General features: G+C 39.3%; 1 protein-coding gene across 1 annotated transcript; it reads right to left on the bottom strand.

The window, feature by feature from the left end:
* Nucleotides 1–73: 73 nt before the first annotated feature.
* On the bottom strand, nt 74–22,391 carry LOC143293560 (programmed cell death protein 4-like). The gene is made up of 10 exons (XM_076604527.1): nt 21,904–22,391; nt 19,704–19,807; nt 18,568–18,684; nt 17,670–17,891; nt 16,587–16,687; nt 15,078–15,192; nt 14,110–14,217; nt 13,254–13,364; nt 12,030–12,169; nt 74–10,342 (listed from the first exon to the last, which is right to left on the bottom strand). Exons 1-10 carry the CDS (start codon nt 22,169–22,171, stop codon nt 10,282–10,284), a joined length of 1,347 nt encoding a protein of 448 aa, XP_076460642.1. The 5' UTR covers nt 22,172–22,391; the 3' UTR covers nt 74–10,281.
* Nucleotides 22,392–23,403: the final 1,012 nt, after the last annotated feature.

Raw genomic sequence — 23,403 nt, 5'->3', positions numbered from 1 at the left:
GTGAACATCATGAACAGGTTTACCATTTGAAGTCAGACCAAAATCCACCAGTAAAAAAAAAAACAACTGAAGGTTGAATTTCAAATTTATTCAGTGCACTTCATACCATACACCAATGATAAGTATATCAGTAAAGTAAACCAAAACAGAAACAATGACAAAGATTTCAAAAGAAAGGAGCTATCCTTGCATTGTAACACTTTTTGTGGTCGACCATTATGCATTTCCACCACAGCGACAAAAAAAGGGCTCAAGTCCACTCAACTGCACACAGGAAAAAATTGATTTAAACACCTGACAGAGGTTAGAAAAAGGGATGTAAAACCAAACTTCCTTTACATTCAAAGCACACACCAGGATGTTCATACATTCAATCATTAATGCATATCCAATGGCAAACACTTTAACAGGTCTCTTTTCTGAATCAAAAAACCAAAAACTGACTAAGGGCTTTAAGAACAATCAGTTTCACTTTCATGGAGGTGTCAAACGATGTGGAGTGATCTATGTTATCCTACATCTGCTGTTAAATAAAAATAAAAATAAAATTTCTGCACAGCCCTATACCAAACACCTTGGTAACCAGTATCATAAAAATTCAGTAAGGGTTTCATTAACACTCATTTCTTTAACAGCCCATGCGACGTGTCTCTTTTCCAAATCCTGATAAGGGCTTTACGAATACTCTTTTCAGCACAGTCCTACAGCAGTCATTTGACTTATAGCCCAGCTGATCACAGAAGGTTAATCAGGTCCTGCGCCATACTCATTTACAAACAGTCTCTTTTCAAAATGCCAACCTTGTTAACCGGTCTCTTTAAAATGATAGTGAGGGCTCTACGAACACCAGATTTCTGCACAGCCCCAAACACCGTCTTCCAGTTCTGCTCATTTACACTACAGCAGTCGTGTGACATCTGTCAGTCTTTAGGCAGTAAGAACATGCAGCTGTTTTGTGAGACTGTTCAAGACACAGCTGCTCCTGTGTTGGCACAGGCTGTGTGCATTCTTCTTCTTCGTTCGTGTGCTGCAACTCCCATGTTCACTTGTAGGTACATGAATGGGCATTTACATGTATGACTGTTTTTACCCCACCATGTAAGCAGCCATACTGCGTTTTCGGGAGTATGTGTACATTCAAAATACTCTGTGTGGTGGTTTCTCTTCTGTGTTCCATCTTTTGCTACAGCAATACTAATGTACTGACCCTTGAGTGTGTGTAGGTACCCATGTGAACTGATGCATTCCTTGTGTCTGAAAGTCTGTGTCTGTTTATACACATGCAAATACAATTACATATTGCCACAATTCTAATTTCTGGTTCTACTAGGAAATTACACACTTGAAATGATTTTCACAGGACATGAGTTGGGATAGTTCACAATTTGTGTACATTTTTGGTGTATCATTCTACACTCTCAAACCAGTTTTCACACATAAAATTTAAAATCAAAGCAGCTCTCCAGGGTGTTTCCTGAAAAGACTGCAGTAAATAACAGACATACAAACACATATCACTCAAAAACTCAAGCTGAACCCGACAGATACAGAAACCAGGTGAATGCATATCGCAGCTTTTCTTCAAATGATCATCAAAGGAAACTATGATCTAATGTTTTTTAACCGAGACATGGCTTAGACCTACCAGTGATGAATGTGATATTAACTCACTCGGGACGACAAATTTTCTCCCTTGCTTTTCCCCACAGACGGCCCATTTGTAAGGGTTTGGAAAAAAATTACAAAAAATACAAAATACTGTGTAAGAAAATGAAACTTTCAGAACTGGTTTATTACGTGTTGAGTTATTACATATAAAAAAAAAATCAAATTTCTCATCTTATTTTTACAGTTTTGCCATATGTAGAAAATACTGCCAATTTTTCACCCCGAATCACCATACCCATGCTCACTTTCTGCATAAAAATTCGCTTTCTTCTTCGTCATCATCCACCTCTTCAATGTCCGACCCTTCAGTTTGTAGCATTTCAAGTACTTCGGCAACCCTAAAACATTGCCGTCACTGCCTTGTTCGCTTCACAACATTCTGAGAAGAGGCCGCTTTGCTAACAGGCTGGCACGCGAGCAGACGACCGGTCAGTGACTTTGTCAGCGTGTGTGCGAGACAGGCCACACATCCCAGACTAACCAATCATACTGTTCGATTGTGGAGTGACCCAGAATAGTGCACTCTGCTTAGCTAATCACAAAATCATGTTACAGCGCATGATGGAATTTTACTTTCGGAGAATGCTATTCCATTCCTTCGTCCGAAACCGAATACGTTTTGTGTAGGAATGCGTGAGCATTCCTTCGTCCGGAAAGAGTTAATGTGACCCCTCCTGCTTTTACTTTGAAATCTGTTCCCAGAGACTGGTGTTGATGGTGGACTTGCTGTTATGTTTAGGGACAGTTTAGCTTGCAGCATACAAGTTTCTACTCAAGACCTTGATTTTAAGTCCTTTGAAGTGTGTGTAACTTGACTGTGCTATGAGAACCAGTATGTTACATTCCTCACAGTCAATAGACCACCACCAAAGAACAACTTTCCAACAAAATGTTTATCAATGAATTTTGTGATTTGCTGGATTGTTTTATCTCACATGATAACATTTTTATTGTTGGTGATTTTAATTTTCATTTTGATTCAACTTCTGATACAAACGTTGCTTCTCTTAAAAAATTACTTGAAAACCACTGTTTACAACAGCTTGTTAAGGCTGCCACCTACCATCACGATCATACATTAGACTGGGTCATAACAAACAGTGAGAAGACTGGGTCATAACAAACAGTGAGAACAGTTTCAGTTTCAGTAGCTCAAGGAGGCGTCACTGCGTTCGGACAAATCCATATACGCTACACGAGAACAGTGTGACAGATCTTCTTCTTGTTGACAAACTCATCTCTGACCACTCTGTGATATAGTTTAATCTTAATCTCATAAAGCCTGTAAAGAAAAAAATGTTAACTCACGCAATTACAGATCTTGAAATGTTAATCTTTAAAAGCTTATGTTTTTGAAGTATTTGCCACCAGTCTGTGTACCAGTGACCTGATCACATTCTACAACACTTCCCTCCAGGAACTGCTTGATAAGCATGCCCCTCTCACAATGCATGTTGTGTTTGATCGTGTTTGTGCACCCTGGATATCTCTGGAAATCAAGATGGCAAAACAGCAGCATCGCTCCGCTGAGTGAAAATGGCGACAGTTTGGTCTGGAAATTTTCAGTGATCCACAGTGCGAAAAAGAAATACATGTGCGACAGAATTACTGTTGCTGATTCCTCCAGAGTTCCATTTCGCTTTGCCTTGCCAATCAGATGATGGGGAAGGATGTCCGAACTGTTCTGCCAAGCAATATACTTTCTGAAAATCTAGCTGATAAGTTTACTGATTATTTCACTACTAAAATAGAGATGATTAGAGGTAGTTTAGATTCTCCTGCTGATTTTGGCGAATCTGATACTTTTTGATTGGACACAGTTCAATACATTCCAGACAAATACCAAGGAACAGGTCAAAGATGTCATCCTCAAGATGCTAAAGAAATCATGCAGTCTCAATCCTGTCCCACATTCTGTATTTTACCAATGTTTAGAAGAATTACTAACACACTATAACCAATATCGTGAATATATCTTTGACATCAGGTGTTGTCCTACAATCCTTCAAGCATGCTTTGATGTGTCCCCTTTTGAAGAAAGCTAGTCTTGATCCCGAAAACCTGAAAAAACATAGACCAGTATCAAACCTCCCATTTCTGTCTTAAGTTATACAATGTATCATGCTTGGCCAGCTTATAAAACACCTCGAGATTTACAGTCTCCTGTTATCCCAGCCATTTAATCATGTGTGTGTGAGTGTTGGAGTGTAACAGTTGCAGTATTGAGAGTATGTCACTTTGTGAGTTTTATGCATTGTGTTTTTATAATGTTAATGATTCTGTTTTTTGTCTCTACTACTTTTAATATGCTTTCTTGTTTCACTTTTGGTACTAGATTGTAAAGCGCTTAGAGCTTCCTTATGCTTGTATTATAACACTATTTAAAAATAAAAAAGTATTATTATTAAATCTGATCATGATACAGGCTGAGAAAAATGCCACATTCAAATGACCACAAAACATGTGACCCTGATGTCCACAAATTATCACGCAAACTTATGCCACTGACCTCTCAGAAGCACAGATCTCATCAACTAATAATACACTTTACCACATACAACATCATAAAGATCTTTTGACCTTACATAGCTGCAATACAAATAATGATGCATAGAGCATCGCAACGATGAAACACACAACTCTCACTTCAGGAAAGGAAATGAATACATGTAACACACAACAAGTATGCTTCCAAGTCACTGTAATCAAAAGCAAGTTAAACTTGTTTTCCTGTGAACAGGTCTTGTACTTTTTAAAAGCATGAATTATGTCATCCTCCCCCTCCATCCCCCTTGAACATAAAAAACAAGAATGTGCTCCCTCCCAACCCCCTCCCACGAGTCTGCAATCAGCTAATAGCAAAGAATGTCCCTGATCTGTAAATGTGCAAACTTTCACTTTCCTCGGAACACCTTCAGACATCAAAGGTAGGTCTGAGGAAAGTTTAGCAAAGAGAATGGAAGCTTGCACACAGAAAAACACAGGCTTCCACAGGTAAAACGTTCTGCTGATTTTTCTGGTGGTGTTTTTTTTCTCTATCACTTGATCAATGTCGAAAGATCTCCTTCCATAAACACACAGGCTAAACCCCCTCTCAATATTAAAACTGCAAAAAGCAATATCTGATCACATTACTGTTCACACAGCCAAACAACCCTCTCCTGTTTCTTAAGGGGGAAAATCATTTTCTTGAATAAAGGATTTTCAAATGAAAATCAAACATATGTTGTAACAAATCTGAGCCATGTACTCACTCAAATGATTTAAAATCAAACTCAATTTACCCACGAACAATGCTAAGACTTGCTACCAAAAAAGGCTTCATTTACACCACTATCCTTTCTTTTCATTCTTTCTTCTTTTTTTTTTTTCCTTTTTAAATTTTTGAAATGTCTGGACAGTATCTTTCATTCTGCACTGGAGATCTGAGATGCTGCTGACAGTGAAAAACTAAAGGGTAATGTTATCTTTTAAGTACTGATATTCAAAAGAGATGAAAAAAAAAGGTTACAAAATACCAAAATGTCTGCACAAAGCTGTACTATTAGGTATTGTAAAAAGAAATGACAAAGAAATCATTGAAAAAAAAAATAATAATAATCATTCATCAAATGAATATAATACAGATCTGTGTCGAAATCTTCAAGACATGTCACAGACGTTTTTTCTGTCTGATGACATTGAAACAATCATGACATCAATTCAATAACTCTATACAAACATGCTGTATACCAAAGGCTTCAAATAGATTTGTGAACATGCACTTCAAATAATGCAACACCACTCATACTGGAGTTGTGCTCTACTCAAAAACAAGATAATATATGAATTTGTAAAATGCTGCTTTACATCCAATTCAAAACACAGCTGCAGAGAAGCATTCCAGATTTTTCACAAACTATGACAATGATATTTTGCATTTTCTTAATGCATGAAGTCACCGAGACTATGAAGAGAAACATGCAAAAATGAACTGACCAGAAATTCTAGGAAAAACAAAGCACTGAAACATTAACCACTTACTAAAAGCAAAAAGAGTACAGAAGTTTGCTCAATAACTATGGCACCTTTTCATTCTCTTTTTTTTTTATTGGTCCATTTGGGGGTTTTTTCTATAAATTCTTGTGAAATAACCACACATAAAAACTGTGTGCTACGAATAGAACAATCGCTGAACAATGTCAAATGTGAAAAATACACACACCATCAGAAATGTCTGACACAGAGGAGGGGATTTGGGGTTTGTGAAAGGAAGAAGAATGGCAGTGTCATCGTCCAGATTCATTATCAATATAGAAAAAAAAATAAAGGGTCCCCAGTTCTGTAGCCATTCATGGCCTGCTCTCATGGTGACCTCAGTTTCAATCCCCCTCTACGTCCATGCTTGGGATGAGTCCTATCAAAGTCTTCACAGTCAGCAGATTCAAGGATTGTCAATAGAGGGACCTGGTGACAGTCTCCACAGCTAAGCAATTATTGCCATCAGTTGAGTAGTTGGTGATGTCCTGTGTATGTTTTTGTAAAGTCAGAACAGGTACCACTAACACCACTGAAAAGGCTCAGCAGCAGTGCAGGGTCTCCTCAGATGAGTGGCCTGGTGACCTGAAATCAATGGCTCCCTGTGCACTGAGACTGTGCAGATGAATCCGAGTGTGGCAGTGTATGGGGGACTCTGAATGAGTGGCATGGGAGTAATGCCACTGAAACAGGGCAGCAAAAAAAAAAAAAAACCGGCAGTATAGCCAAGATGAAAGAAGGGAAGGGTCTACACACAAACACACACAGAGATCACTTGTGACCTTGAATAAATCTCTTAGCAACTGACCAAGTTTCCTGCATGACCTAGCTCAAATCTCTTTGCAGCTTAACTAATTTCAGTCAATAACATATCATTACACCTTTTTTCTGTCCTTTTTTTAAAGCAATTTTTTCAAACAAGCCACTAAACAAACACTGGGGAAAAGAAGAAAAATGTCATGAACTTTCTGCATTGCACTTTCAGCATAGGTGGAAAATACACTGAGAAAAAACATTTGAGCAGACAACATTGTGACATATCTGAGCTGCACAAAGATAAACAGTTTGCAAACAGGTTAACAGTCAAATGGCGCTGAGAGTCTTATTAACCTTTCCCGTACGTTATGGGTGTACTCACACCCACACACATGGTTTTTGGACTGTAACTCAAATAATTTTGAAGCCACTTCCATTAAATTTCATGACTTACTTTGTAATGTATCATACTACATATCAACCGAAAATTATTTTGTTTTATCCATAAACAACAAAGAAATATACAATAAACGTCCCAGTATGTCTTGGGTGTGTGCACACCCATACTCTCAAAGAATAAATTTTGCACACCGTACATCGTGGGTGTGGTGCCATCCATACTTGCAAACAACAAGCCTTGCACGCCATGCGTTGTTTATGTGATGTCACTCGTGCCCGCTAGAGAGAGGGAGAGCGAGAGAGAGAGAGGCGCTGGTGTGAAAATGCTCCTTGCCCACCATTCGGATTTGGTGCCACCGAGATCAGGCCTTTTCATCTGTTGTATCATATCCTTGTTCAAGTCTGCGGTTTTACTCTGAAACTGAACTCCAAAATGGATATTCATTGTACTAGATATAAGAACTAATTTAAATACAATTTTGAATGAATTGTTTTTCTTGTAACTGAAACTCATCAGAACCAATTGGTACCGGCTATTTTCATCCAGTTGGAAAAGCCTGTTTTGAGTACTAGATTATTATCATTGTATGTCTGAAATTCATTGATCCGAATCTAGTTGATATAGAAATGTTAATTCTTATTCCAATCAGAAACAAAGGAGACCTGCCCATGAAAAAAAAAGGGGGGGGGGGGTATACATAAACACACAAAGAAGAAAAAAACAGTGTTTCCTGTAAGCCTAAAATCTGATACAAAACCAAAAAAAAAAAAAAAAAATTTCTCTTCGTAATGGAGATGCATCTTTTGTACTTCACCAAAAGATCCCTGATCTAAGTAACATCTACAAGCTGCAGCCACCAAATGTATCACTGCATCATCAGCTGGCATAATTTCATCACACACATACACACAGAGAGCATTTGTCAAATGTTGCGGTTTTTCGTTCAACAGTGTGGCTAGACAGGGACAGAGATTGCCTGCGTGTTTGTGTGTGTGTGTGTGTGTGCATATGTGCACAGGCGGCATGTGTGTGTGTCGGGTAGGGGTGCCCATGTACACTCGTATATATCAGTGTGTGTGTTGCTGGGCCATGAGAACATCGGTACGCTCCAAAGGGCAGAAGTGAATCACTGTTTGTTCGTTGTTGATATAAAGCGCATTTGCTTTGTTGTTTTTAATTCAAAGCATGCTAGATTCCATCTGAATGACTGAGAACTGACTCAGTCAGATCTAAGTAATACATAATGTTTGGCACAAGACAGCTGCCATCAACACGTACAGAACAGATCAGACTGAAATGGGCCTTTAATAATTATCAGTCGCAGGGGCAGACGAAAAGAGTGTGGCTATGGGTTACTGTGCACCCACGACATACGGGAAGGGTAAGTTCCTATACAGACACCATGGGTTGCTGCACACCAACGACGTACGGGAAGGGTAAGTTCCTATACAGACAACATGGGTTGCTGTACACCCATGACGTACGGGAAGGGTAAGTTCCTATACAGAAACCATGGGTAGCTGTACACCCACTACGTACTGCAACGGATTAGTTCCTACACAGAGACCATGGGTTGCTGTACACCCACAACGTACTGCAACGGATAAGTTCCTACACAGAGACCATGGGTTGCTGTACACCCACAACGTACTGCAACGGATTAGTTCCTACACAGAGACCATGGGTAGCTGTGCACCAACAACGTAAGGCAAGGAGTCTTTCCTTCATAGAAAGCATGGGTGTCTGTACACCCACGATGTACGGCGCGCAAAATTTTAAGCGACGTACGGGAAAGGTTAAATGTACAAAGGCAAAAACATACAGGTTTAAGAAGAAAATAAAAACACTTTTCACTGACTTTCTCTCACAAACATTCTCACTAAACCAGTTTCGGTGATACAGAATTTTGGCAGTGTGCATTTTCCGCTCTCACAAATGATTTGTACAAACTCAGTCAAGATTTCAAAAACTAAAAACTGGAGTTTAAATGAAACATAAAGAACCTTAATTCCTAAAGAAAATGAAACAACAACACAGCCAAATGCACATCACATAGTCATTGAAAAGGTAATGAAGACGTAAAATCATCTTCAGCTTTGTTTCAACCCAAAACCCAACAGACCTAAAACCAGATAACCCATATACACATTTGTGCTATAAGCACAAAGGGAGACCAAAGACCCTTCACCACAAACTATACCAAACTTTCATTTACAGCAAGCAACAGAAATGATTTTCAATGAACAACCCATCCCCAACCATCCCACAGCCCTGTCATCCAAATTATTTCCTCGCCCTCCTTTTCAATCAGTGTTCACTGGGGCTCCTCCGTGTATCTAAAAACTTTTTTTTCAATTCTCAAACTGCCCATCTCACTGCTTTAATTTGTGCTTTCAAATGAACTCAACTTTTGTACTTTCTCTTTAAAATGAAGGAAAAACAAAAGCTTTCTTCATAATAACATAAATTTACATTTGATCCTGCTCTCTGTCCCTGTTGCATCCTTTCCTATGAGACGACTGAGGATTAATGACCTAACTTTCACTCTCAAGGTCCAGGGCCGATTGTTAACCTGTTTCATATACACTGTCTTGGCGCCAGTGTTTTTACTGACGCAGATTTTCCCAACAAAGCAAGAGGATTTTCATTCATAATGTTAACATATGAAAAAAAAAACCCATACTTATGCGATATTCCTTTCTTTTTACCATAGCACTGATACAACTGGTAAGGGAACTAATCACAGCTGGGCCAGAAATGTGCACACAGAATGCATTTGTCTGACAAAATCCATACTTTTTTCTCTTTTTATCATACATCTGCATGCTGGATAATCAAAACAAGAAGCTGGAAAGGGGGCGAGGGGAGGCAGTGGGCTGGGAGTTCTCTTTATACTGATGGAAGTACAGTTTTTAAAAAGATTTTCAAAAAAACAAAAACTTTAAAATCACAGAAAATAAAATGTGGCAGTTTGGTGTGGCAAAAAAGTTTTGTGTGGTAAAGTTTGATATTTCCTTTCAGACATAAGGCTGTTTCAGTTCATGAAACAAACAAAACAAAAAATATCAAGCAAACAAACACAACAACCACACAAGTACATGAAAATAAAAAATGAAAACCACCACTACAATTCAGTTTTCACATTCACATCATGCTATGAGGCTGAATGCTTCGTGCTGAGACAAACCAGCCGTAATGCCCACCAAAAAATTGAAAGACTGAAGAAAAACTTTCCACCTCTTTTCTTCTGGTCTTTGTTACACACACAACTGACGCCACAGCACAGTACATAAATACTACGCATTCCTAGGCTCCATACACATGTGGACAGTTGGATCGTCCCAACAGGAATGGAGATCATGGCAAAGCTGTCGTCGTCCTGACTCAGGCCGATGGCCACTCCACCCATCACACTGTCTTGTGTCTTGCAGCACCATTCCTTAGGATGATGTGGCCTTCACCTGCCCTCCGTCGCCTTCCGACACGAACCTCTTACGGCCCCTGCACAGCATCAACACTTTTAAGCACACTGACTGTATGGTTAAATGAAATTATGTGTGCACCTCTCGCATTGGGTGAGAGTGTTGTTTTTATTGTTATTTTTTACCTTTTCTTAAATTTATTTTTCCAAAGCACACAATTTACAAAGATACAGTTTAAATACAGTTTCCAAATAAAGGTCAGAATATACTGCCTAGTTTTTGTAGTCCTCAAATTAGAGACAAGTTTGCACCCAGGGGCCACTTCACCTAAGTGCGTGTTTCCATAACCAAACAATGTAAAAGACAAAAGGGAAAATATCACATAAATACCCATATAGATATCACTATAATACCGAAATACACCCACTCATGCACTTGAAATTATTTTATAAGATGGGTAGAACAGAATAGAATAAATGTCAAGAAACCTTAAAAAAAAAAAAAATACACAAGGCACACACAAATAAGCAAGCAAATAGTTAATGCAAAATCTACACTTCGGTTGTGAGCACCACCCACACATAAAGCGATATAAACACACACACAGAAGCAACAAATAACAATCAAATGTCTGCAATGCAGATGACATAAGCACACATATGACTTTGGCTTACACAGGAAGCAATGCTTCTTCTTTATTTTTTACTTCATGCTGAAAACAAATTTTCAAAAAGCTAAATCAAAAACTTAAAAAAATAAAAATAAAAATAAAACATCATCGTACTGTTTCCTCTACAGCCAGACTAATTCAGATTATTTTCCATAACTGGCTTTGAGCATGACACTATCTGCATATTCCATTAACATTTCAACATCAGCATTGACGATGTATATGATTAGGACAAACACTGAAAATCATGCAGAAACAGATTACATGCTATACAGTTTCGTCTGTTGGTGGTAAAAAATAAAGTAATAAACAACAGTCAGTGTTCACTTGATAGTTTGAGCTGAGAGGTGCATATGTTCTTTTTCTGCCTTATTCTTGAAGCACAGTCTTGGTACACAGACAAGACACTTCTGAACCCCAGGACTGAATGTAGAAAACTCAGGAGAAAAACCAACACTCTGACCCTTCGACTATCATAATGGCACACCCGTCATATCCACTGAGCACAGTTTTTGTCAACATTGCTGAAAAGTCTGACACCCACACATTCACTTCACCATCATCTTCCATTTGTCACAGATATTCTGGCAAAAAAACTTTTAAAATATCGCCAGATTCATCATTGAGGAAGAATGCTAAAATCTCCAACTGCGGATGCAATATCTTGACCCGCGTCCGAAATTCACCCCAAAAATTTCTTTAGAACTTGAAAAAACTCCAACAAAATCTATCACAATAAAAAGCAAATGGCTGAATCCTCATTCTGAAACCAAAGGCATGACTAATTGGGTGTCAAGGCTGTCAGAAATTAATTAATATCAGTGGGAAATTTGAACACCTTGAAGCTTGGCAACTACCATCGCTGCTGGCTGCAGGACTGATAAAACCACCAAGCTTTATATTGTCAGCTAAACCAGTCAAGGTGTTTTCTATTTTTTTCCTCTTCTTCTGCGTAAGAACTGTGTAAACAGGGTGGTGGGAATATACAAACACACATACACACACACACACACACACAGACTCTCGTCGCCGTAGGCATGCTTAAGGTTAAAGAATGTGAAGAGGAACACAGTTACATGCCCACCCCATTGCTCACCTCTGAGGTATGTCTTTGAGCATGGCGTCCGACAAGAAGCCTTCCTTGTGGCACAGGGCAGCAAACGACTCCAGCAGCTGGTAGGCATTGGGCACGTCCAGACACAGGTCTGGCATGCTGTCATACACACGCTGGAATCCCTGTGAACAAAAAAACAACAACGTAACAGTGGAGTGAATTAGTGCAGCAACACACTCTAGTGCAATTCCAGTGCATCATACACTAACTGGAATCGCTGAGAAAAAATACTTTTCCGTTGTGAATGCACAAACACTAGACAGTTTCAAGAGCAGACTTGCTGCTCTGTGCATTATGCTTATTGTTCAAATATCACCCTTGCCATTCACTAGTGAGTGTAGCAATTATATGATGAAGGTCAGAATGAAAGTTAAGACATTAGAGTCACTGAAAGATTAGATATATACCAGCCGCCGTGACGAAGTGGTTAGCGTCGCAGACTGACAACTGGGAGGACGCAGGTTCGAATCCAAGCGGAGGCGGGTTTTTCGACCCGCAGCCAACTCCTAGCCAGAGTTGAGTGTGCTATGGGCTTAAATGGGAAGACTGGGACTACACACAAGAACGGGCAAAAATCAGGTAAACTCATCCTCTGCCTCAAAGTATCTAAGTGTGCATCCATTTTATTCATCACCAACTGAAATTTTAGCTTTTCCATACATTTCTGATATTCCAGAATAAAATTCCCTATTCATTCCACCATTTTGCACATTTGCAACATACAACATACACTCAAGAAAACACACCGGGGAATGTCTTGGACTTCAAAAGAAGTTATTCAAAGACTATGGTATAATCCTAAACGTGCACAAAAACTGTATGAGGTGTACACATATGCACACACACACACACTTCAGAACATGCATGCAGACTCCCACAGCAGAGGCGTAGCTATTGCTACTACACCCAATTAGCAAGAGAGTGTCCATGGACCCGAGTCCCAAATATTGATCAGGATTTTTACCCCCCGTCCCACCCCACCCCTGCCACTGGACCTTGACTGATGGTCTGGGTGCTAGTCAGTCGGATGAGATAATAGACCAAGGTCCCCTGTGCAGCAATCACTTTACGCATGTAAAAAGAACCTATGGCAAAATAAAATTCTGAAAAATAAAATCCATTGAGACAGTAAAATGGCTGTGTAATAAAATACACTGCAATACAATGATAATGCACACACTGGAGTGTCAAAGCCAATGTCAGTACCTGTTTGAACTGCTCAGGAGTGATGATGACAGCATCAGCCAAGGACTTGAGGAACTTGGCCATCATCTCAGCAGCTCGCTCATGGGAATCCTCCAGCACTATCACTGTGGCCTGGGGGCAAATTACATACTCATAATCATAAAAATTATGTACTCATATAGCGCTTATCTTGAGCAGAAACAAAATAAAACTTTTACACACAACCATACCTCTGAAACAAAAAGATGAAAGAAAACTTACCAACACATGCAGACAGAAAGCTAAAGAAAATATGGGTACAAACATGGAAGGGCAAGGAGGAGCTATTTTGGAATGATAGGTCTTGGGCACAAGATGAAAAAGCTGTGCAGGATTTTATGAAGCAGATGAGACAGATAAATCTGATTGTAAGGTCCACAGACAGGGAAAGAGCAGCCACCTGTGGAGTGTTTGAATCTAGGAACGCAGAAACGGAGTGGATTTGTTGCTGATTGTACAGAGTGACGCGGAGTGTACAGGAGGGGGCAGTCACAGATAGGAGCGCACAGAGCTTCAAGAATACGTGCTACAGCAAGCTGTCAATAAGAAATAAATAAATAGGATGGGGTAGAGTTGTGGAATTCTGACACACAGTGCAAATCTTACATTTTATTCTGTGTGAGACAGGAAACAAATGTAGAGATTGCAAGAGAGAAGAAAGTAAAAAGTGCATGAAGAAATACTGTATTGGAAAAAATACTCCAGCAACAACATCAAATATCTGCATACATCAAAATAAATTATCTTAATTTTGAAAGTGACTCTGAAATCTGGATTCACTTTCACACACACAAACAGACACACACACACACACAGAGTCCCATGCTGACCGCATTACCTCATAGACCACTTCATGGTGGAAGTGGGGCACATTGAGCTGTGTCAGGCACAGTGTGGCCTCCTTGATGTCACTGGAGGACAGGTACTCTTTCAGCAGGAGCACAATCTGAACACATCATTACTGCCACTATTATTAGTAGAAGTAGTAAAACTAACACAAAAAGTTAAACAATGCCCAATATATAAAAAGCACAATGGCACGCACACAAACCCATCTGTAAGTACACCCACCCCCCAAATCTCATCCCCACCAATATACACACAAAGAGGTCTAACACACACTTGCCTGCACACACACACACACACACACACACACACACACAAACATATATACATAATTAAATACATGCACAACCATATGTTAAGGCATGCAGATTAAGAACAAATACAAACAGCACACAAACAACAAAAAGAATGAATAATCACCCAGACGCACCACTCCCCACCCCACCCAGTACTCACCTCTCTCCCATCTAATGATCATTTCATCGGAACTGGGGATGGAACTCAGGAAACTCGGGTGAGAATCCAGCACAAGTGTACACAAGTGAGTCAAAAACATGAGGGCGCATACTCACTACTGTAATTTAACACTTTGTATCACATCAGTGCAGCTGCATCATAGTTTCTGTGGACCAGTCCTACAACAGCTGAGTGACATGTTGAAGCCTTACTTCATACACAAAACACACACAATGTCATTGAAAACATGTTCAGTCCCACTGAAAAGATACAGCCAAAACATGGAGGCTAAAGCCAATAAGCTGAGAGCAACGACTGATCATATAGCTGACTGAGAAAGCGAAACTGAACATGGCTACTGCAGTACAGCAATATCCATACTCTTTCCAAGGGAAGCATATATAAAGACATCTTGCTATAGCATTCATGTCTTTTGGATAAATCAGAACGGGGGGTACAAAGTGTTAAGTTACCATACAACCTGAAAAACTGTGTTACTCTCACCTTTTTAATGAGCTGTTTGACGGGACGGATGCCGCCCCCAGTGCCCCAGATATTGTCCAGTCTGACAATGCCGTGCTTCTGGTTCAGCAATACATCCGCCTGCTCTGCTGCTTTTCTGCACACACCATTCCAACGCAGCTTGTCAATACTGGGGTTCTGGGTGTGCAACTTTCAACACTTACATATAATGATATCATCCTCTTTCTTAACTATTTTCTTTTAACGCTTTTACTTTTTATTTGCCAACCCACTGATACTATGATGTAGACTTGATCTTACCTATACTGAAAATAGAAAATGAATAATCAATATGCGAGTAAAAGATGCAGTGTTATTGAAAGTTACCTGTAAAAGTACTACTTGCTACAAACAGAACAAATAAGAGTAAAAGACAGGGGGATAAAATAAAATAAAAAATATGCTGGTGTGTTTTGTCTATTTCATTGTGCACTCATGTATGTAGGGTGTGTATGTGTCAGTCAGTCTGTCCCTCCATCCAGCCTCTGCATGTGTGTGTCCATGCATCTGTGTGTGTGTGATGAGAAAGAGGTGGGTGACAAAAAATGAGAGTGCCCCCTGTATACTCGCAAGCACATGAAGACAAACATTAAAAGGTATCTGACTTCGATGAAGACAGGATTATATTACTGTAAAATTCGGTCCATAAGTCGCGACGTTTTACTCCAGCTTCAACCTATGTGGCTAATTTGAGGATTTTAACGATCCCAAGAGTGTCACGTTCTCGTCTATTCTTAACTGCCCTTCAACTCACCAAAAATCATGATTTCTGTCCATGAATTTTTGGATGAGCTTCAGGATAGTGTGCTAACTGTTCACGTTTTATAAATCAAATCCACACACATTAAAGCCTTCAGATCAGCATTCAGTTCTACTCTGCTCAAGTGTACACCCTCATCATGCCGAAAACGTGATGTTATGCCTATGATGCAGCCTTCAAATTGAAGGTGATCGACCTAGCAGTCAATAGTGCAAGCCACGAACCAGCAGTGACCTCCACCTTCATGTTCATGAAGTGAAAGCGAGGCTGAAGTCAGTGACAAGATGGCGGAGGGAGCTGTGCTGGTTCTCTTCAACTCGGACACTGAAGACGAAGATTTCAGTGGATTCAGTGAGCAGGATGACGTTGAATAAATGTGACTATCCCTAAATTATGGATCTTATTTTCGTTGTGGTTTTTTTTGTTTTGTTTTGTTTTGTTTTTTTGTGGCACTAGCAGTATTTTCACTTGCTTTTCTTTGTGTTGTTCCCGCTTGTGTTTATTTCATAACCTACAGTATTGACAGCTTTTCTGTAGTATCAGTATGTGTTCCAGTACCAGAAATAAGTGTGGCTTATAAGCCAGTGCGGCTTATGTATGTATAAAGTTCAATTTTTTCCAAAATTTAGTGGGTGCGGCTTACATACCAGTGCCCTCAATAGACCGAACTTTACGGTACTCCAATCTCTAACCAAACTACTAATGATATGAGCTGTAGCAGAAACACTCACTTGGTGTGAGGACAACTGACGTCTTCAGCTTTGTGCCTCACAACATACTTGGGTGGCAAGCAGTCATCAGCAACAGCTCTAGCAATGAACTTCCCAACCACCTGTTAGAAATATAGACATGCATCCATAAACAATCTAAATTAAAACAGAGAACTAAAAACACTTTTTAAAAAAAGAATACAAACAAAACGGAACACAAATCCACAATTCAAAATGTTAAATAATGCCACCAAAAACATAATACATGACATATGATCCAAATTTGGAAACAGCGTTGAACACTGAAACATGCCAGTTCTCAAATTAACCATGTCTGTGGTAAAATCAAGCACTAACCATGAAAATAAATGGGTTGGGTTTTTTTTAGTCCAGAAATGAATAAACTTTAACTTGATAGCGTTTTTCATCAGAAATTATGTCATTTAGCAATCTAAAGAAAAAAAACTATCAAAATAAATAGAAGCATGAGTTTATCTTTAACGTTTTTGTTTTTGAAATAGTTATGATCTAGTGACAAAAATATATTGTACACTGCTAATCACCTGAAAATCTCCTCTAATTACACACAACGCATGTGCAACAACATGCACAATCATATTATTTTGTGATATGAATATTTTATTCGTTTTCAGTAAGTGAAGGTAACTTCACACCAAAATTCCTGCAGGTGAAGCTGACTCAACAGATTTCTTTGGTTTATCCATATGAATAAACTGCATTTTGAAATATCTTCCGACATTTTCTTCAAATTATGCAAGAACCTGTAGTTACACCTGTACAGACGTGCACACGCACACTACTCTCATTTTGTTTATGTTCATGTTACTGTTTGTTTGTTGTGTGTTTTTCTTTTGTCTGGCTGGATATTTTTTTAAAAACCCAGTTGTGTTCACTCCACTACTCTCATGAAAAATTCCTTTTTTAAAAAACTTTGTTTCATCTTGGTCCCTGTCTTAGCACATTGGTTACACTGCTGGTCAGACATCTGCTTAGCAGATGTTGTGTAGCATACATGGATTTGTCTGAAAGCAGTGACGCCTCTTAGAGTAACTGAACTAAACTGAACTCTCATCTGTTTCTTACCGTGGATGCATCAGGGGTATCAATGACCAGGTCTGACAGGCGTGTGAGGACGTCATCAAAGCCCTCCATCAGGTGATCGGTGTTGAGCACCTTGCCATACAGGTCAGAGATCAGCACAGACGTCAGCTCCCGGTGGTGGTCCTTGTGGTCCAGAGCCTTGCTGATAAGAAACTCCACCATCCTGCGCTTCAGGTGCTCAATGTTCACGTCACTCAGCTCCTCCTGCACAGTTTCAATGAGGCGCTAAAGCGTGTGGAATGATCCAAGTATATTCTACACATCTGCTTAAAACTGAATTTAAAAAAATTTTAATGTAAGGGTGAGCAGATAGACCCTGTCAGGCTTTGAAAGCCTGCCATAGGTATATGTATAAAGTTATACAGTAAAATGCAATGACATAAATAACAAAACACAGCAATATGCATATCAACATATATAACAAAACTGAAAGATGGCAAATGGATTAAATAAAATAAGTATAAAAATGGGCCACATTCCGTAAACTTGTGCATATCCACATACATATGGATACATTCATACATTCACAAACGAATGTGCATTCACATGGCTGAAACATAAAATAAAAATATCTGTTTTCTACTCCTCCTAGAAAAAGTTGTAACATGACTAAAATTGTGTGTACATGCATGCATGCATGTTTGTGTGTGTGCATACGCATGCCTATGGTGGATCTATGTGTACATTCTCTATGTTTGTTATGTACAGTCTGTGTTTGTGTGTGGACAGGCATTAGTCAATCAAATATCTCAACCAACAGGGAATCAAAAATCTACATATTCAGCTGACAAGAAGCCTGAATAATAAAGCTTCAGAGTGCAAAGCCACACACACCTGCACACACACACACACACACACACACACACAATTACCAACTCACAAGGACATCTTTAGTGTCGCCATGCTCAAAGTACTCCATTATCATAGGTTCAAAGAACTTCTCAAAGTCCTCCGTTGTCATCTCAGGACAGATCTGTTCAAAGGCGATGTTTTCATCCTGAAACACACATGGCACTAGCACGTCTCAGAAACTATAATGAAGACAAAACATCACAAAATACACAGTCTGTAGTCTTGAACTCCGGAACAGAGATAAGTAAACTAAAATTAAAGCAAGCATTCATCTCCATCATTTATTACCACAATTCGAGACATGACTAGTATTCACCATTCCAATCTGATCAGTAACTTTAAGAATTTGGTTTAAATCATAAGTTAATTACTTAGTATAACCTATTTCATCGCCCCAAAATCGGTGATATATGTGTAATTAAAAACCGTAACAGAGAGACACACATGGAGAGAATATCAATGAAAATTTGAGGTGAATGGACTGGAAACAACACAGATGATAGAAAGATGTTGGGGTTTTTTCATTAAAAAGGGTGTAAAAAAAAGTTTTTAATACAAAAATCAAAACCAAACTAAATTATTTCTCCTGTGCAATTTCTTACAATGAAGATCACTATTCACAGCACTGTAAAAATGTCCAAAACAAACCTTTGAATATCATTTACTTTTTTATCACAACAAAAAAACCAACAACAGAGGGTAAGCATCAAAAGGGAGATATGCTTTGATGCTAATTAATCCATGCAGACAATACTTAACTTAGATAAAAAGTCCATCACTTATCAAAATAGCAGTAAAAATGAAACTGTCTTGGCTCATTCAAATTCAAAAATTGTATTAAGTATCTCTGAACAATTTCTGACTTTGTTTACTTTAAGGTCTTCCAAAATAACCGAAGGACCATATGATTTTGATTTTAGAATGATACTGGTGATTACAGAGACATGTCTATATTTTATGGAATAGTTATCATGCTAGCAAGTGAAAAAAATGATCATATATATATATATATATATATATATATATATATATATATATATATATATATATATATATATCCATATTGTAAAGTTTGGAGCTCAATATGTTCTAATGAACTAACATTGTAGCATTAACAAATGACCAAAGTGAGGCATGCCCAAGACATCTCACCAGTCTACTAACCTGTGAATCGGAGTCATAGTTGGGATCATGTGAATCCATGGCATTTCCATCTGCATCCAGCTCTTCTCCTGGTTTTCCCCACGTTCCTTTTCCACCACCACCACCTGGGCCACCCCCAGCTCTCCATCAACACAACATATCTGTGTGTGTGTGTGTGTGTGTGTGTGATCAAAAATTACAGTTAAATTTATACATACCACTGCACTTGTGCTGCTGTAAGTCTCCAGTGTGTGAGAGTGTGTGTGTGTGTGTGTGTGTGTGTGTGTGTGTGTGTGTGTGTTTCCTCTGTGTGTGTGTGTGTTTCCTCTGTGTGTGTGTGTGTGTGTGTGTGTGTGTGTGTGTGTGTGTGTGTGTGTGTGTGTGTGTGTGTGTGTGTGTGTGTGTGTGTGTGTGTGTGTGTGTGTGTGAGGGATGGGGGGATGATGTGGCTATCAAAATTCTCTGATTAATTCAGTTTGAAACAAACAAAAATAATAAATCCATGATGACAAACTAGATTTTAAAACTGACAAGCGAGTATTAGCTGCTCTACTTTTGGACTTAGTCTACAATGTCAAATGCTTTTGTTACAGCTCTCCTTTGATGTGCTTGAGAATAAGAAACTGATCGGTTTTATTTTCCCCCTTCTGAATTATTTATAATTACAATTTACATGCACATACATAAATTGTGTATGTTTTGGCCAGTTGTGTATCACTGACTGAATAGCAGGAAATGAGGGAAAACACTGACAGTGGCCAATGCAGCAAATGAAAATGACAACATTTCTAGTCAATGCAAGATTAGCAGACTAGCAGTCTTCATATTTTCAAATAAGTTGACAGCTGGTGAGAATTAACACAACACTTTTTCCAGCAACTGGACTCTGAAGCAGATACTATTATTATTATCATTATTATCATTGCTTAAAAACAGCCCAGCCAACTGCACAGTCTATACTGGGAAATGTTAACTCTAAGATGAAACTGACAGCTGAGTGATGAGACTTTGGGGGACATAAGCCCAGCCACCTGCTCGCAGCTCAGTCTACACAGGGAAATGTTCACTCTGAGATGTCATGAAGGTAACAGCTGAGTGATGAGACTTTGGGGGGCATCCTCTGCAGTAGATTTTCTTCCAAATAAATAATACTGAATAGTTTCATTTTTGAAGTTTTTTGTCTTTTTTTTTTTCCATGCAATGATATACATAGAGGATGTATCAACCACTGCGGAAAAATATGTACTAATACAGAAGCCTGTTTATATGTTAAATGTTATAATTTAATTCTGAATTGATGTCAAAGTGTGAAGGAATCTTTTTTTCTTCACATTACCACCGCCAACAACATGCTGCTGATTCTTACAGTGGCTGGTGCATGCTGGGTATAAATAAAGTTCTGTGTTTCCTTAGGCTTAACCCATCATATCTGAACTGATGTAGATATGATAATCTTCAATATGCATGATACTTTTTTCTGCATGTGTAAATTCTCAAAGGGGGTTCAGGCACCAGCAGATTGACTTTTCTGTTGAGCCATGAAACCTGAAAAATCACCCTTAACCGGCAAGGCTCTGACACCAAAACTGAACCCAGTACTCTCTGTTTTTAAATACATGTCCAGTGCTTTACCCACTTTTTGTCTTTCCACCATAAAATATATATATATACCAGCTTTCCTTTGTAATGAGCATGACACGATCACTTGAAAGTTCTATTTATCAAATATTCCAATTAAAGGGAATCAACTGATCACTTCTGGTTAAAAAGCCTCCAGTACGAGTCTGTGCTATGACTCCAGCATTTTGTTTTGGTGTTTGGCAAATTGTGTTTCTATTCGTGCACATGCGTGACTGCTCTCGACTCCCCGTTTTTAACACCATGTACATTTTACAATTTGTCTTTGATGTACCTCAACACACATATTCACATATCAAAACCTTAATAAAGTTCTGTGACAGAATTTTTTTTAATTAAATTTTTGCATTTTTCGATTGCACTGAAAATGAAAGCAGAGGAACATCAATATGGCGGTAACATGGACACGTGGTCCCCGGAGCGCGAATGAGATAACGTTGCACATATTGTAACAATGCATCCAACGCATTAAATGTTCCCTGCAAAATCAGACAATGTATTGTGCAATGCAATTTAGGAGAGTATTAAATACCTTTCAAGCATATAAAACCACGAATATTTACAATATAATTAGTGTGCTGACCTTTCTTTGGCAACCCTCTTCCTCTCCCATCCCGTGATTTGCGACTGTTTTTGTTAAAAGGAATCTTTTTGTTCAGTTGAGCGCTACTAGTGTTGGAACCGTCGCCTCCTGAAGACTGCCTCGTCAAAAGTCGCTTTGCTTTTCGCATTGGTCTGTCACCCACACTGTCCGTGCCAGTGCCGCCGTCAACATCACCCACCGAATCGTCCCCATTCATATCTTCAGCCATCTCGCCATCTTGAATCGGGTTTTCGCTGCCAACCTCCATATTTGCTAAATTAACCTATGCCGTACTTCTAGCAAACTTCAACAGATACTAGCACCGTGTCATACACACTGCACAAGCACGCTCCACGGCTAGACACAATGCAAATGTTGTCTTTCACTAAATCTTTGCAGCAATCTGTCACTTTTTGCAGAGAACTCGTAGTTGGGTAGATAGTTGTTTACAACTGAGAACCAAGACGCTAAACTCTCATTGGTGAAGACTTGCCCGCCTTCCTTTACCCTCAGAGTTAAGGCCAGTGATGGGACATCCCCCCCATGACACTTGGTGAAACCGAAAGTAAAAGTAAGAAGGCCCAGTTTTATCATTATTTTTGTGGGAGGAAATATGTCGTTTGCGTTTGTACTTGACTATCATAAATAATGAAGTGCGCCAAGCAGCATAGTGAGCCACATAACGATCTGCTGCCATCAGTTAAGACTTGAAAACTATGTTGGTATGGCCCCGTAACAAAGTCCAATGGCTCGATTGTATGCGCGCGCGCGCGCGTGTGTGTGTGTGTGTGTGTGTGTGTGTGTGTGTGTGTGTGCGTGCGTGTGTGTGTGTGTGTGTGTGTTGTTTTAATGTGAACTTATATAGCTCCTATTCTCTAAACAGGGCTCTGAGCGCTTTGGGTTAACATAAAATGAAACAGAATAACAAAGGCACGCGAAAGGTAAATGATTCTCTCTCTCTCTCTCTCTCTCTCTCTCTCTGTGAGAGAGAGAGAGAGAGACACACACACACACACACACACAGAGAGAGAGAGAGAGAGAGAGAGAGAGAGAGAATCATTTACCTTTCGCGTGTCTTTGTTATTCTGTTTCACACACACACACACTGACACACACATCAGTACACACTCTCTCTCTCTCTCTCTCACACACACACACACACACACACACACACACGCGCGCGCGCGCACACACACATACACACCACACAGTCACACACACACACACACACACACACACACACACACAGTCACAGAGAGAGAGAGAGAGAGAGAGAGTCACACTCAAAACTCTCTCGTCACCACACACATTTCACAATTCAACGTTTGCTTCAACCTCGTTCTGACACCTCAAATGAAAATCCATTTCCAAGAACCAGTCAAACATCAGCTATTTCCGTCTATTTCCGCGCTCTTTCTTCTCTTCGTGCACCGCTGCCGACCAGGTTCACAAACGTACTCTCAAAATCCTAAAATAGGGTAGGAAGCATAGTAGGACTTT

This window comes from Babylonia areolata, chromosome 19 (genome assembly GCF_041734735.1).
Source record: "Babylonia areolata isolate BAREFJ2019XMU chromosome 19, ASM4173473v1, whole genome shotgun sequence".
NCBI classification, from domain to species: Eukaryota; Metazoa; Mollusca; class Gastropoda; order Neogastropoda; family Buccinidae; genus Babylonia; species Babylonia areolata.
This window is presented reverse-complemented; position numbering and strand designations above follow the sequence as displayed.

Excerpts from the sequence above, each read along its gene's own strand:
- LOC143293560 (XM_076604527.1), bottom strand. The coding sequence starts at position 22,171 with ATGGAGGTTGGCAGCGAAAACCCGATTCAAGATGGCGAGATGGCTGAA. Across the intron at positions 18,685-19,703 it reads ACTATGACTCCGATTCACAG|GATGAAAACATCGCCTTTGA; the intron begins GTTAGTAGACTG and ends TGTGTGTTTCAG. Across the intron at positions 13,365-14,109 it reads ACCATGAAGTGGTCTATGAG|GCCACAGTGATAGTGCTGGA; the intron begins GTAATGCGGTCA and ends ATTTGCCCCCAG.